The following is a 15,881-nucleotide window of genomic DNA, read 5'->3' on the forward strand; positions in this document are numbered from 1 at the left end:
AATAGTAAATTAAGTAAGTAGATTATCTTAAAAGAACATCTTAAAATGCTCATATGTAGATCATAAAAATCAAAATTTTCTCGGGGGGGCATGTTAGAACCCCCTAAAAAACTCACAAAAAAGTAGCCTATGTCAACATGTCCATCTTGATGAGTCTTTAGTAATATTGTTATCTACTTTTTTTGGCCTTCAGAACATCTTAAAATGCACATATGTAGATCCTAGAAATCTAAATTTTTTCGGGGGAGCATGCCCCCGAACCCCCCTAAATAACTCACATTTGGAATCTCACTGATTATAAAAGAGTGTCTTTTTTATGATTAAGGGATGTAGGCCCTACGGTGACACAGAATAAGCCATTAATATTTGATTTGTAAATTATAATAAACAACCGATATCCTGATATAGAAATGAAACATGACCCTAAAGTGTTACATATGCTTGGTTGGGGGGGGGGCCTAACTGCATAGCCTGCACCGGGGCCCATCATTAGTAAGTTACGCCACTGATCCCACCCATCTCAAAACGATTACAATTTCATTCAGTTTGGGCATTTTGATTACGATTGAGGTGTTTATATGGAGCATTTTCATTCAGATTGTACTTTTAAACCGATTACAGTGCTCCTTGTAAACGCACCCGACTGTAAAAAATTGCGCTACATGGCACTTTAAAAACCGGATAGTTTATTTATAGTTCGATTATGGATATTTCACGTCATGTTCTAATGCATATTCGAATAAAAAGTGACAGCCCCATCATACACATAGGATGACTTGAGGGCGAGTAAATTATGGGCTAATTGTCATTTATGGGTGAACTATCATTAACAGTGAATATCATCATACACAAGTGGAAAAGGAAAATGAAACGCATTTTACATTTTCCAAGCAAGAGCAAAGAATCCTGGTAGCTATTTTTAAGTTTATGCTTCTACTTTTGGTCTTGAAAGAGATGATTACAACAGAGCAGCTGTAGTATCGTGATATAATGAACCGCACCTCAACTCCACCCAACACAGATAACACAGAGCAGCTCCAAAACACTGCGATGATGGTGCCTTCCCTTCCCACTACAGCCAACTTTACCTCATGCGAGTAGAAATCGCCACTCAACAAACCATGAGACCATTCTTCAATAAACCATTGCAATATTTTGCTCAAAAATAAGAGAGCTTTTGCTTAAAATAAGCAAAATAATCTGCCAATAGGGTAAAAAAAATAATCTTGTTTTCTGTTTAAATTAAGAATATTTTTCTCACCCCATTGCCAGATTATTTTGCTTAAGCAAAGTACACACACATGGTATACGCAGACTTTGAGGAGCAATGACACGCTTGCTCAATTTTCCAAACACCGATGCTGCCCTCCCAAAGCTCTGTGTCAAGGTTATTATTGTTTGATACTGTGGAACCCAGGTAGGTGAATTTGTCTACCACAGATAGAGGTGTTTTGTTAACATATACTGTAGGGTTCACGGTTCCAGGTTGGGTTTAAGACTAATCTGCAAACCAAATTCTAGACAAGCAGCGGCAAAAGATGAGCAGATCTGTAGTTGTATATCTGCCTCTGAGTGCGCAACAAAGGCAGCATCATCAGCATAAAGCAGCTCACGTACCAGAATATGGCGTACTTTAGTCTTCGCCTAGCCTAGAAATCTAGACGCACCCTAGCGGCAGGAAATCTAATCTGCCGCGAGTGTCGTCTAGCAACTCTCAATACAGTTCTGAGCTGTAAAAACTAAACTCTGGTTGGGCCAATCACAATCGTGTATAGAGTCAGTGGGCGGGGCTTAACATAACAGCCGAGTTGCGCTTGCATGCTTTTAGTAAACACAGACGCTGGCGAACGGCGGTCTTTCGAAATTCGAATCAGCTTTGACCGCGACTCTGGAAGACTTGGAGTGAAGCTTTTCTCTGAGAAAAGAACAAAGAGCGGCACTGAAGTCATTCTTAAGAAGGGAAGATGTGTTCAGAGTTTTGCCAACCGTATACGGCGAAAGTTTAATCTGTCAGCGAGCTCTGCTTCACCTTCGTTGCTCTGGTTGGTGTAGCGCTATCCAATCGCGTGCAGAGGGAGTTTGAAAGACAGCCGTTTATCCGCCCCTCAGATTGAGCTGTCTATGGAGAGTTTCCAGACCAAACATCTTGATGTGGGTCTGGCTTGTCAGGCTAGTCTTCGCCCGTAGTCTTGCCAGATTGAACAGTTTTCCTGAGTTGCAGGTTTGTAGCAGGATACTCGAGTCATCAGGGAAGGCACGGCGTATTAGGAGCGAGAGGAAAATTCAGAAATGGGGAGGAGAAAGAACACATCCCTGCTTTACTCCACACCTCATCTGAAACTATTCAGAGCAAGTGCCTTCAGACTGTACAGTTGCCTTCACGCCCTCAGGGATCACCTTCAGAAACTTCGGAGGGCAGCCAAGTCTTTGTAGGAGGAGGAAAAGTCCAGATCGACTAACGTAGTCAAAAGCCTTGGTCAAGTCTAAAAACACCAAGAACAGAGGTTTATGCTGTTCAATACACTTTTCCTGTAATTGACAAACACAGAACACTAGTGTCTTCCTTAATCACAATACATACATGTTTTCCCAGGACTAACATTAATATATTGACACATATATTATATGTGTTAATATATTAATGTTAATATGTTAACATATATATATATATATATATATAAATAAAAGCATAGTAAGTTGAAAATAGTAAAGAGTATGCCAAAAGTCCCTGGATGGTCTCCGGTAGATTTATTTAAGTTGTCAACAACCCACTGCACAAACTACAAACATGGCTGGTGTTCCTGTCGGAGATGTAGAGATAAAGGTGTTTGAGTGACTAATAATCAACATTTAACCTCACATCTGCAACAACGTGGACTTCTATAAAGATCCGTTTGGCCATTATAACTTTTAATTGTATAATGCAAACACAGAATGAGGTTTCTCTCCAATACGTTAGGAAATTAAATTAAATATGGAGGATTTTAACTGTGACCAGATGATTGACAGGCCAGTTTACAGTGACAGGGTGTGTGTAACTATGCGACAGAGAGTTCGGTAAAACACGCTATTTAATGTCCTGAAGCTGGTCTACTTGTATACTTTAAGGGCGTTGACAGAGAATGTTCATACCAAGCTTTACGAGCCTGTCGAACCTGATCAACAGTGGATTTGTGTGGTTTTGTCTTTAAAACTATTCTGAAACTATCTTCACACAACAGGCCTCTGGAGGTGTTATCTGCGGATAACTGAAAGCACCTAAAATCATTAGAATTACAAACTTTGTGCAATTTTCTGGCAAATGTTCAACTCATCAATCTTAAGTTCTCTGTCCTGCACATATTGTACAATTTATAAACATACAGTACGACTGGATACATTTAAGCAACAATATAGATTTAGAATATATAGAATTTTTTTAACTAAAACTATAACATTGGTGACCAAACGTCCTGTTTTTCCAGGACATCCTGTTTTCAAGTCCTGTCCAGGCCCTAATATAACAATTTTCTGTCCATACAGAGGGGGCATACTTTAAATGTATTGAAATTAATAAAGAATCTTTGAGTAAACTTCAAGTATTATCAATACCCGGCTGAGTGTCCTGGTTTTCGGTAATCCAAATATGGTCACCCTAGATTTGTGGTTTTCAGCAGAGAAGAGTTCTCATTAACTTTTTACAAACATTAGTTTTCTAATCTTCAGTGTCTGCAGTTTGTCCAGTTTTCCTTCCTTCAGTTGAAGCAGTTTGTTTAATAGGGATAACCACTGAAAATGTACATGATAAAATGAACAGGAACCTATCAGGTCTTGTCCATAGTATTTATCCAAAAAACAATGACTGGTTTACATGGAAAAATTCTTGAATCTTAACATTAGGAAGTTCAGTCACGACAGTAATTCGCCCAGAAAAACAACAACATTCCCCACTTCCACTCAACCAGCAAGGAAATATTGTTCGCACAGCCATTTAATCCCATTTACTTTACATTGTGGACAAATGGTGGACAGTCTGTCTGGCCAGGAAGTTCAACGTTTTGATTTTCGGTCCGATGAAGGCATGGGAGCACAAATTGTGAAAAATAGAGCGACCTTCCCAGACTACATGACTACAGACTGCCCATAACTACTGCATCCTGGTATTTCCTACTAAACACTGTTAAAACAACTCTAAATAGACACTACGGCCCGAGGGTTTCAACAGCCATACTCTAGGGCTGCACGATTATGACAAAAATCTGAATTGCCGATTATTCGCCTGAAGTTGTAACTGCGATTATAAATTACGATTATCACAATTTACAATCAATGAAGTTTTGAATCGCTTTATAACATAGTTTGAAGCGACTGCATGCCATATTGTTATATCAAAGGAAACAAGCTGAAAAAAGTCCATTGGTTTGGTTTCTTTAAACAAAAAAAAGGAAAATATGCATGGTATTGTTTTATATAAAAAATAAAAAATAAACAATGGGGGAAAAAATTAAGATAACATAGAAAAGAAAGAAAAAAAAAACACTAAGCACAGAAGTGGACTTTTTTTGTGTATTTGCAATTACATTTTATTGAACGATTACATAATTGAGACATCCGTAATTATAATCACGATTTCAAATTCGATTAATTGTGCAGCCCTACATACATCTAATGATAGAGAAGTGTTCTCTAATAGACTATTAACCCTTACATTTCACACAACAAATCTACAAAAACAACTTTACATTAGCGGTCGGCCAATATTGTTTTTTTTTTTGTTTTTTTTATGTCCGATACTGATATCTTAGAGAGCAGGGTGACCGATGGCCGATATATAGATCATTTATATTTATTTTAATTAATATTGAATAAATTATAAATATGTAAATACATTTAAAAAAAAATCTAAACATGCTTATACTTTAGATGTCAACTTCTTGATTCAGCAATCATATTACAGTATTTTTCACAAATTTGAAATTTGGATTGGAAAATTAAATGTTCATTGGATACTCAGATATTAATTTTAACGATATGCGTATTAGCTGAATGTTTACAGTAAATGAGAAATTATTTTAGCCAACTGTTTGCCTTTCCATTGCTAAGAATATAAAAGAAAAATGCTATACTTTTTCACAAACCATTTAATTTCTTTGTTTAACAGGTCTATAATATAATAAGGTATTAGATATGATTGTTGAACAGAGGCCGTATACTAATGAAGGCAGAGAAGAAGGTGAGCGCTGTGTGATCTGCCGGTTTCAGCGCCACCCGTCAAAATAAAAGTCCTGCTTCGAACACATCCGATATTTTAAAAATGCCACAAAAAAAATCAGCCACTACTTTAAAGGTGAATTTTAGCGGCATCAAGTGGTGAGATTGTGAGTTGCAATGGACCACTGGTCACCCCTCCCTCCGAGAAGCTACGGTGGCCGACACAGGACAAAAATGTCACTCTGCTCCCTCCGACGATGACTTGCGTTCTGAAGAGAAGTTTGTCTGTTTAGGACTACCGTAGAATCATGACGGTGTAAAATGGCGATTTCACTGTAAGGGGACCTGCGGTGTGTGTGTGAATAGAAACGGCTCATTCTAAAGTAGGGATGATAACCGATGACCGTTTGACCGATGGTTGACCGTATCAACGTTAACCGATCAAAGTTGTCGGTTAAAAAAAAAAAAGTGATCTCTAAATTAGGCTATTGTAGACAGTGGACTTAACGCTACTACAATTAGCCGTCTCATTCCAAAAACTTTTTGTGTGAAGTGAACATATCCCTCGCACTCAATTTTTCATAACTCGCCTGTTTGTACTTAATAAACCAATAAAAACATTTGGCACGAGGTCACAGCGTTTGGGTTTGCGCGCTCACAAGGTTTGCAAAAAGTAAACCGGCTAAAACACTCGAGGTTAGAGCCAGGGCAGACGACAGTATGAAGCGTCGTTTCGCATAAGATGGGCTTACATTTGGAAATATATTACATCTACATTTCAGTGGAAACACATAAGGTGTTGATCATCTTTCTTTATTATTGTTAGCTCTACCTCGAACTAAAGCGGCGTCTCTTCGGAGCTGTCATTTTTACACTTCGGAGACGCTTTATTTACACTTTTTATAATATTTTCTAAATTTTTATTGAAAATATGTGATAAGAGAAAATATTAGAAAAGTGGAAATAAAGCATCTAACATGTATAATAATAAGTGTTTCTCGGTTAGGGGTAGCTAAACAGACATGTGCTGAATTAAAGTGAGTGGGTCCAAAATCATTGGTCATAAAAAGTCTTGTCCCACATGCACACAATGGTTCTGACGCCCATGGATCATCATAAATATTACACACTGCACCTTTAAATGGTGAATTATGGCCACAGCAAAAGCAAAATGCAACTTTCTTTTGAAATTCAATAGAATAGCACACCTTTCCGGCTTGTGACATAGAATGCCAGCACAGGAAATGTGTTGTGCGTGGAAGCTAAACCACAGAGGTTTTGACAGTGAGGTCACTTTATGCATGATTTGACACACCTCTGTGCACCGTTCTGCTCAATCATAAATGATCTTGACATGTTTGCGCACAGACTGGGCCCAGATGTTGCAGTGTGGTATGATTATTCTGCATCTTCTCATCTCTTTAGTCGTAAAAATTATCTCAGCGTGCCCAACATGCGTTTAAGCGTGATGGATATGCACGTGTAAAGTATGCTATATAAAACATCTGTTACATCACAGGTGACCCTCATCTCTTCTGTGTGCTACTGAACATGGGAGGATGGGCTTTTTTCTTATTCTGTGAATTGAAAGAAGGCAACTGTTTTAGTTAGACCCTAATGGCAGAATGAAGCAACTACCAGTTGTTTTATAGTTCGATGAACAGATTCAGCATATCAATGCAAGAGCCAGGTTAATTCATAAATACCGTATACCCAAATATATGACGACCCTGAATATAAGACGACTCCCCATTTTCCAGACTTATTTTTTGGGGAAAAAAAGATATTTTTGTTGGGGGAAAAATCTAGTTTTTAACAGAAAATAATTTTATTTGCAAATTCTACTCATTTTAACACCATAAATTACAGGGCATGACATTAAGCATGTTCATGTGCTTGTCTATAAGATAAGTAAATCGGTCATTCTCTTGTCAAATTAAAAAATGTGCTTGTCCGGAAAAAAGATTCATTCAAGTTTGAGGCAGTCGTCGAAAAGGTCATTTCAAACACTGAATCATTCAGTAACGCACACTGTTGTTGTGAGACGCGTTATGTTTCTGCTGTTTGGAACTTTGTTGCATACATTTTTTTTTTTTTTGGAACTAATTTTGTTGTTGAAATTGAACAAAAACACTCAATATTGCATCTAACATGTAAGTGACTTAAATGTTAATTTGTTTTAATGAACTGTCACAGCACTATGGTGGCTGACACAGGACAAAAATGTCGTTGTTAGAGAGCAGCGAGTGACTAGTGCTCTGTAGAGAAGTTTGTCCATTTAGGGCCCCTGTAGAAACATGACGGCGGAAAAGGGCGATTTCAGTGTAAGGGACCCGCAGTGTGTGTCGATAGAAGCGGCTCATTCTAAGGTAATAAAACATACCGGTTCATTATGTAAGGTCTTTATACTCCATTGAAAACATAGTTATGTACATTATATTGCATTTCTGTCAATAGATCCTCATAAATAATCCACACTGCACCTTTAAAGGTGCACTATGTAGTATTTTTGCAGTAAAATATCCAAAAAACACTAGACTGGTGTTATATATTATGTTCAGTTGAGTACTTACAATATCCCAGATGTTTCCAACTATTTGTAAATTGTGAGAAAATTGCTATTTTAACCAATGAACCGGGACGAGTCAGCATAGCGTTTGAGCGAATCGCCTGTCAATCGTGTCATATCTGCGCTACCCTTGGTTTTATTCTGCAGAAGCGCTTTACTCTTATCAGTGTGAACATGTCACAGCAGCGCCGAGCGAACGCAGAGTAAAGTCATAACATCATTTTAAACACACTTTAATGTATCTAATATGATAAACAGAGCTGCATTACCTAATCATGACCGGAAAAAGCGGAATGCAGGCGCCCGGCGAATGTTTCCCGTCCCGTCATAATAAAAGTCCCGGTGTTCGCGAGGCGGGTATTTGTTCAACAATCGCTCCAGAGGCCGTGCTCAGCTCCACAACACTCGGTCCTGCTCTGCTTTACACTACAGTAACGTTAATAACCGCATTCATGAACATGATTTCTGCCCGAGTCCTATTTTCCACCGGCTGTGAGGTGAAGACCACATGTCCCAAGATACTACGTGCACACTTGGCGTCATCAAACTACACCTTTGTTTAGAATAGGCGCCCTCCAGTGGACGGAAAGTTGCATAGTGCAGCTTTAAATAAGTATTGTGTAGTGTTTAATCTATAATACATTTATCTATACATGTTTTTAAAAACCTTGCACCACTAACATGCTGGTTTAGATTTCAAAACAATGCTATGAATTTAGCTTCTATTAAAACATACCAGACTGAGTATATTAGCCTGAAATAGTAAATCATTCCAGAAATCTCTTCTCTTACTTATAAAAACAGTAGCACCCACCACATGACAAAGTTACAAACTAAGCATATAAAAGAAATGTTAAAATAACTAAACATCTGTTATGCATATGCAAGTTAAAGTATGGTAATACTGTATTATTTTACTACTTGACTGGAATGCATGAGAAAATATTAAACCCAAACTATAGAAGACGTTCTAGACATGTGACATCAAAACCACCTGACGTAAGTTTAGGTGGATACTTATTATATCTAATTTGCAAGTCACTTTGAATAAATGTAAATACGAGAAGCCAAAGGTTGTGTGTAACAACAATATAGGCCTACTGTATGCATTGATTCTTAGATTTTTTTCCCCCCAAGACAAAAACAAAATCCACTCATCTAGTGTTTGTTATTACACTTTTAACATATTTTGAGACAATTTGAGTGCCTGTGTCTAAAGTTAAAGTGTAAGCTGACATGTCATTGTAAAATCATTACAATCAAAACAATTGACAAATCTAATAATCTGAAGTCATTTAAATGTGACTTCACATATGATAAAACAACAATGAAAGCAGGAGGGAAAACCCTAAACCACTGGAATCTTTTCCACCGCCTACAGTGTGTCATGGAGGGATTTAGTTCAACAAACCCTTCACGTGCAAGTTTATTAAACAATAGGCACATAGCTACCATTAAAGGAAGTTATTATTCTATAGCTTATAGAGTGTATAAACAGCATCCCTGCTGACACTATTCTCGTCAATGCAATCGGACCAGAAATGAACAACTGAATATCTGTACAATAATATCAAGTCTTTAAAGCGAGGAGCGTCTTGTATGAAATAAAACACGGAAGGATTATTCAACTGGCTACACCATTGGTCTTACCATCGCTTGCTCCTCGGTGTTACACAGAAGACAGACAGCACTGTTAGTGGATCTGGGAATATTACCGGCGTCTAAAGAGTTTTGAACACCATCTCATTAAATTGATGGACACTTCTTTGCAAAACTTCCAATATTCAAAGTACACGCTGTTCATGTGTGGCCCAGCCCCCTTGATGAGACTCTCCCACACACACACACACACACACATGTGAGGATGGTGTTTAAGTTTTAAAGCGCTTAAAACAATAAAAAAAAAATAAGCTCTTCATAAATAACGTAAGCATAATTTCACTTACATAAACAGTGCGTCGACCGAGCGTTTTAGTATATTATCTTAAAATACTACACCATAAATGAACATTCATGATAAATAAACTCTCAGATAATTTAGACGTAACTTATAATAAATACAATACAAATTAATGAATAAGTTGCCGCTTATGCTTAACAGCCTTAGCAGAAGCTCTGGCTAAGATTAAGATTCATATACTGGTATTAATGAGCACGTGCGTTGTTTCCGGGAGACAATAGACCGGCGATTGTAGTCAAATATAAGTAACAGGCGTACATTGAAATTGCAAATGAAACAGCAGTTTATTACTTTCTAAATGTGCTATTTTGGTGTTCCGGACCCTATAAATGTGATGCATGTAAAAAAGAGTGAGGTACTGCCAAAGCCTTAATGCTCTGTCGCATAGCAACACATTTCGAAGCAAACACACAGTGAGCGTGGAATGATAATCACGGCTGAAATGAGGACATTTAGCGACAGACGCACATTCATTACCTTTTTATTCACTATGGGTGCTGGAAGACGATATTAGGAGGATATACACGCTTCCCCATTCACGTGCCGTTGCGCAGCTCAGCGCTGGTGTAACAACTGAACAACACAAACACCAGCAGAGCTTGGCCTCAGCGGTAGGACGAGAGGGTTAACGTTACCATTGGTCGGTCCCAAGTTTGCCACTATGATGAGAAAATGACATGAATACGCAACGATATTAAATTATTTGACCAAAGAAGCAGAGTCTAAGTGGTTCTGTTGGAACTTATGGGTAAAACTAAAGAGTCACAATTTTGTTAAGATCCACTTTGTTACAGTTAAAACACGTTTTGTCATGCCTCAAATAAAACTTAAAGGGATAGTTCACCCAGAAATTAAAGTTAGCCCATGATTTACTCGCCCTCAAGTCATCCTAGGTGTACATGACTTTCTTCTTAATCCAGACGAATGCAATCAGAGTTATATTCAAAAATATTTATATATATATATATTTATTTATTTATTTATTTATATTTATATATAAAAAAAGCTTTATGATTAATGGCTGTTTCTATTTTGAAGTCCATACAATTGCGATTCTATTCATCATAAAAGTGCATTTATCCATCATAAAACTGTATTACCCATCATTAAAGAGCATTTATCACCAAAAAAAATGCATCTATCCATCATAAAAGTGAAACATTTCAAATTAATTCTTACTCTGGTTAGATGAATATGATGTGTGTAAATTGAATGTTATTTTTTACAGTTTTATCTTGCTCACCAGTAGGCTACCTCTGAACACTTTCAACATCTCCACTACATGTGGCATTGCATCAGCAGGTGTAATATCAGAGACAAACCATAGGAAAGACTGCCATCTCGTGCTAGAAATTGATACCTGCAGATAAACTTTGCACAATGAAAATTAATTGTGCACGACGTTGCTCTATCATGAAATTATTACATTTTTGACATTGTTTTTAAATATGAAAAGTAATTATTGTTATATTCGAAAACTCCCAGTAAAACGATATTATATTTCAGAAGGTGTGAGACTGAACTGCACTAAAGGGCTTTTTTGTATCCTATAGACTACGGACAACTTGTTCTACCGTAAGCTGACGCAAGTGACTGGTAAACATGTGCTGTTTCGATTGCGAATTATTTTTGATAAACGTCACGTCAGGTCAGTCTCGTAACCTGATCAGCTGTTCGAGGCTGCATTTTCAGGACCGCATTTCTAGCCCTGGTCAAAAAATCCTAAAGGATTGCAATAAGAAACCTGTATAGTGCACTGGTAAGTATACCATTTTGAATTTCTATCATATTTTGGAACCGTTCCTAGGATTCTGTGGGAATTGTCTTATATGATATTTATGTCTTGTCCTATAAATTTCTTATCTGATTCTTATAGGATTCTGTGGGAATTGTCTTATAATGTAGCCTATGTGTTGTCTTGTTAAAACATTATTATTAAAATCCTGTAAGAATTATCCTACATGCATGTAGGATAATTCCTATAGCCTACCGGATTTTAATAGGATCCAATTCTCTCTCTCTCTCTCTCTCTCTCTCTCTCTCTCTCTCTCTCTCTCTCTCTCTCTCTCTCTCTCTCTCTCTCTCTCTCTCTCTCTCTCTCTCTCACACACACACACACACACACACACACGTAGTGTTTCCAAGTTTTATGGGGACTTTCCATAGGCGTAATGGTTTGTACAAACCGTATTTTCTATCCCCCTACATTGCCCCTGCACCTAAACCTATCACAGGAAACATCCTGTATTCTTACATTAAAAAAAAAAAAAAAAAAAAAAAAATTAGTATGTTTATAAATCCATTTAAATAGTGGGGGACCGCTGGCTGGTCCCCACGATTTAGGTGATCTCAGGTTTATATTGCATTGTTAGGGACAATTGGTCGACATTTGGACTATTTAAGATATTCAGTTTAAAATAGCCTACTGTTCTGTTCAAAATTAATAAATGAATCAGGTCTCCTCTGTTGGCGCACAGTTGGCTAGATGGCGCTGTCGCACAAAAAACTATAGGGTCCTACAAATGCCTCACATATGTTCAGACAGCAGAGGGCGACATACTGTAGCTTTACAGGACTAGTAGCAATAACATGTTGTGTGTGAGAGAATACTATATCTGTTTTCTAGACAACGGAATTTATTATTTACAATATTTGTGATGTTTAAGAGAATTATAATTGTTGACAATGATAGTGATGTTACATACGTTAATTAGCCTACTTGATTTTACAATATTAGAGTGATGATAGGCCTAACTGTTGTAGACATAAAAAAGGCAGATATTAATAAATGAACAGTTAAAATCACATAAACTTTTTTTTTAATTTGATTTGTTTGATAAATATTTCTATTATCAATCTAAATAAATGATCATTTATTTTGCCTGTTTTGCATTCATGTCGTTTGTTTTCACCCTGCATTTCTATGGGGGGGGGGGGGGGGGGGTGTTTTGTTTGTGTAGATAAGAAACGTAAGAAAATGAGACAAAAACTCGAGTATAAAAAAGACAATTTAATTCTGAAAATCCATGAAAAAAATACTCCCTGACTTAATACAAATGTTTAAATGGAAATTAAAAAACATATAGTCTATACAAAAGTATGGGTCCTGCCCCGTTTTTATACATCTGGGAAAGTACTACATAATTTACCTTCTAAATGAACAAGAATCTCCTTCTATTAAATACTGTCATAATTTAAAGCACATGACATTAAACTGCTATTCACATAACTGCTGTCCCAAATATAGGAATTGTCTTAACAATATAAAACTCTCTTGTCGTTTAAAATAGATATAGTCTCTTTAGTTCAGCCGGATCTCAAGAAAATGCCTATAAATAATACGAGTGCGCAATGGAATGTATATGCCAAAACTCATTTTGGCGTGCGTATGCTAGGCCTACGGTGTTTTTCGCTTGCATATGATACACACTTTATGGCGTATTATACGCAGGAACCACCCACCCCACCCCCCTAATCCTACCCAAGAGCGTTTCACACTCTAAAAAATGCTAGTTAGGTTATTTTAAAAGTTAGGTTTAAAGTGGTCAAACCCAGAAATTGGGTTGTTTGAACCCAGTGAATGGACCCATTCAAACAACCCAATTTCTGGGTTTGTCCATTTTCAAGTCTACTTGGGTTGTTTTCAACCCAGCATTTTTTATCGTGCATATATATACACGCCATATTAGTGCCTAAAATGAGTTTTGGCGTATACATTCCACGACATTGCACACTCGTACTATTTATACGCATTTACATGTGATCTTTTGTTACATGTGCCTCTTCATGTGCAGGGCCAGGTGATCTGACCGGGAGAAAGCTCTCTCGCACAGGTGGCATTGAAACGGTCGGTGTCCGGTGTGTTTTCGGTAGTGTCGGGTCAACTCGTCTGACCTGGCGAACTTCCAGCCACAGCCTTCCCAACTGCAGTGATATGGCTTCTCACCTGTGGACAGAACGGGGGAAACATTTATTATTAGGTACTGAAAAACCAAGAGGTTAAAAAAGTAAGATAGTGCATGCAAAATAAAACGACATACCTGTGTGTGTCCGCATGTGCGCTTTCAAATGCGAGCTTTTTGTGTAGGTTTTCCCACACCCGGGGAATTCACAGCTGTGCGTCGCAGTCCGTTTTCGTGCCCACGAACGACGCCCTCGTTTCGGCTTGCTATCTTCTGGGTTTAGAAATCCCAGGAGCGGTGAGGATGGGGGAGTCAACATCACACCTGGCATGGCATTTGCTCGTAATTGTTCGCTAAACATGTTGTAATGTCCGTGATACTGCGCGTAATGGGGAGGAAAAGGCGCGCTATTCATGAACTGCGGTTGATGTGCAGTGTCAATGTGGTGGTGAGAGTTCATCTCAGTTAGAATGCAGTCTTTCCTGCCTAAAATGTTGTCTTGTTGCACGGGATGCCCATAAGTCATCGCGCGCTGGGGGTCCTGTCCATAATAATGACCCGCGTAGTCATTCGCCATCATGCAGGATTGCTCGTGGTTTTCGGATTTGATTTTGTATCCCACGTTATTAGAACTGGACACATGTGCATGGTTTCGAGAGTTGAGAGCCCTTAGTTCAGTGTACTCCAGTCTGTCTACATGTCCTTTCAAACTAAACTCATGCGAGTTGCCATGATAATGCATGTCCGGGGTAAACAGCTCGGCTACCAGACTGTGTCCGGGCCTTGCGGTAAAAGTGTTGGCACAATACGCATCGCTATCGGACACGGTGCTGCAGCTCTCCGGTGACTCCGGGAGGGAATACGCGGGCGGCGGTCGCGCTGAATTGTTGTCAATGTCAGACGTGACGGTGTTGGACAGAATGAACTCTAGATCCAAAAACTTGGAAAGATCGTCCTCGTCTTTGGCCAAAGGTGGAGACTCGACAATGCTGAACTCCACCTCGATTAGGGGTCTCGCGTCCCCGGCGGTCGAGCAAGTTTTTGGGTCAACTTTCCAGTCCTGAAGGGGGAAACATTCGGGTTAGACTGCTTCTTTCTCATGTGATTTACATATGTTTTGAAATCTAAGTATGCATATTTATAAAGTAGGCTAAATGAATGACTTCCAAGTGTCCAGCGGAATTATTCGAGATTCACAACACAGCCAGCCAAACGTCAACTATCTTTTATTATTTTAACAAAACAATTAGTGGCAATGTAAATATAATTATGCTTTACCGATGCAGCTACTATACAATGATAATTAACCAATAATAGAAGCTATCTAGTGTTGATATGATGTTCTCCTCACACTAAAATTATTAGTATTATTATTTTGCATTAGTTAAACAGTTGCATAGTTAACCGTATACAATCCTCAACGAAATGTAACATGTTAAACATATTTAGAATATAGGAAATAACTTTAAATGAAAAGTTGAACTCACCTGAACAATTTCAGACTGCTTTTCGTCTAAAATCTGGTTGCTTGAAAAATAATTGATCGAAGGCAACATCGCATCTGCAAGAGCCATGTTGCAAATGTTAGGAAACGCGGTTCTCAGTCTCATTCAGCCCCAGACAGACAATGCATCGCCTCGAATAGGTTTGGCCGGTACCTGTCCCATTATAAGGAGGGTGTGGGCGTGCTCTCGTGACGTCGCTCATGCAGTTGTAGCCTATCAAGTATTTACTCTGGCTATCCTTAACAACGTGCAAATATTGTCAAAGCACAGTTGGCCTATAATTAAACGTAGGCTATAATTAATACAACGTAAAATCGTTTTATTCCATTTAATGATGATCTGTTCTGGAGGATAACAGAATTACACTCTAAAATGTGCACGCTGAACCTGCAGTTGCAATTTCACTGTAAAAAAAACAACAACAAAAAAAACACATTTTCTCGCACAGGTCACTACACCCGTCGTACTGCACTTAATGCATGTAATTATCAGACATAAAATGTGCATTACTATGCTTTTATTGTTTGACCGGTTTTTATTTATATTCGATTCTATTTTGTCTTTCTTAAAACTTCAAACGAGATGTGCTGTATATATATATATATATATATATATATATATATATATATATATATATATATATATATATATATATATATATATATATTGTTTTTTTTTGTTAATGTATTATATGTATGCTATATAATATGTTTTTGTCTTCCTGTATTGCTGCTAACGCACTTTAATTTCCCAAC

The 15,881-nt window shown here is 37.9% G+C and overlaps 2 protein-coding genes across 3 annotated transcripts in view; both read right to left on the minus strand.

The window, feature by feature from the left end:
* Positions 1-10,344, minus strand: part of slc6a9 (solute carrier family 6 member 9) — a 90,086-nt gene extending 79,742 nt beyond the window's left edge. Inside the window, exon 1 of one of the 2 annotated variants that reach the window (XM_067453494.1) lies at positions 10,197-10,344. The gene's annotated coding sequence lies outside the window, so the exon portion shown is untranslated. Of the gene's footprint in view, positions 1-9,409; positions 9,527-10,196 lie in introns of those variants that run through there. The other variant, XM_067453495.1, reaches the window with a different exon arrangement.
* Positions 10,345-12,714: 2,370 nt separating this feature from the next.
* klf17 (Kruppel like factor 17) lies at positions 12,715-15,509 on the minus strand. The gene is made up of 3 exons (XM_067452994.1): positions 15,109-15,509; positions 13,760-14,681; positions 12,715-13,665 (listed from the first exon to the last, which is right to left on the minus strand). Exons 1-3 carry the CDS (start codon positions 15,229-15,231, stop codon positions 13,490-13,492), a joined length of 1,221 nt encoding a protein of 406 aa, XP_067309095.1. The 5' UTR covers positions 15,232-15,509; the 3' UTR covers positions 12,715-13,489.
* Between the last annotated feature and the right edge of the window lie 372 nt (positions 15,510-15,881).

The sequence above is a fragment of the Pseudorasbora parva genome, chromosome 9 (genome assembly GCF_024679245.1).
Source record: "Pseudorasbora parva isolate DD20220531a chromosome 9, ASM2467924v1, whole genome shotgun sequence".
Classification (NCBI taxonomy): domain Eukaryota; kingdom Metazoa; phylum Chordata; class Actinopteri; order Cypriniformes; family Gobionidae; genus Pseudorasbora; species Pseudorasbora parva.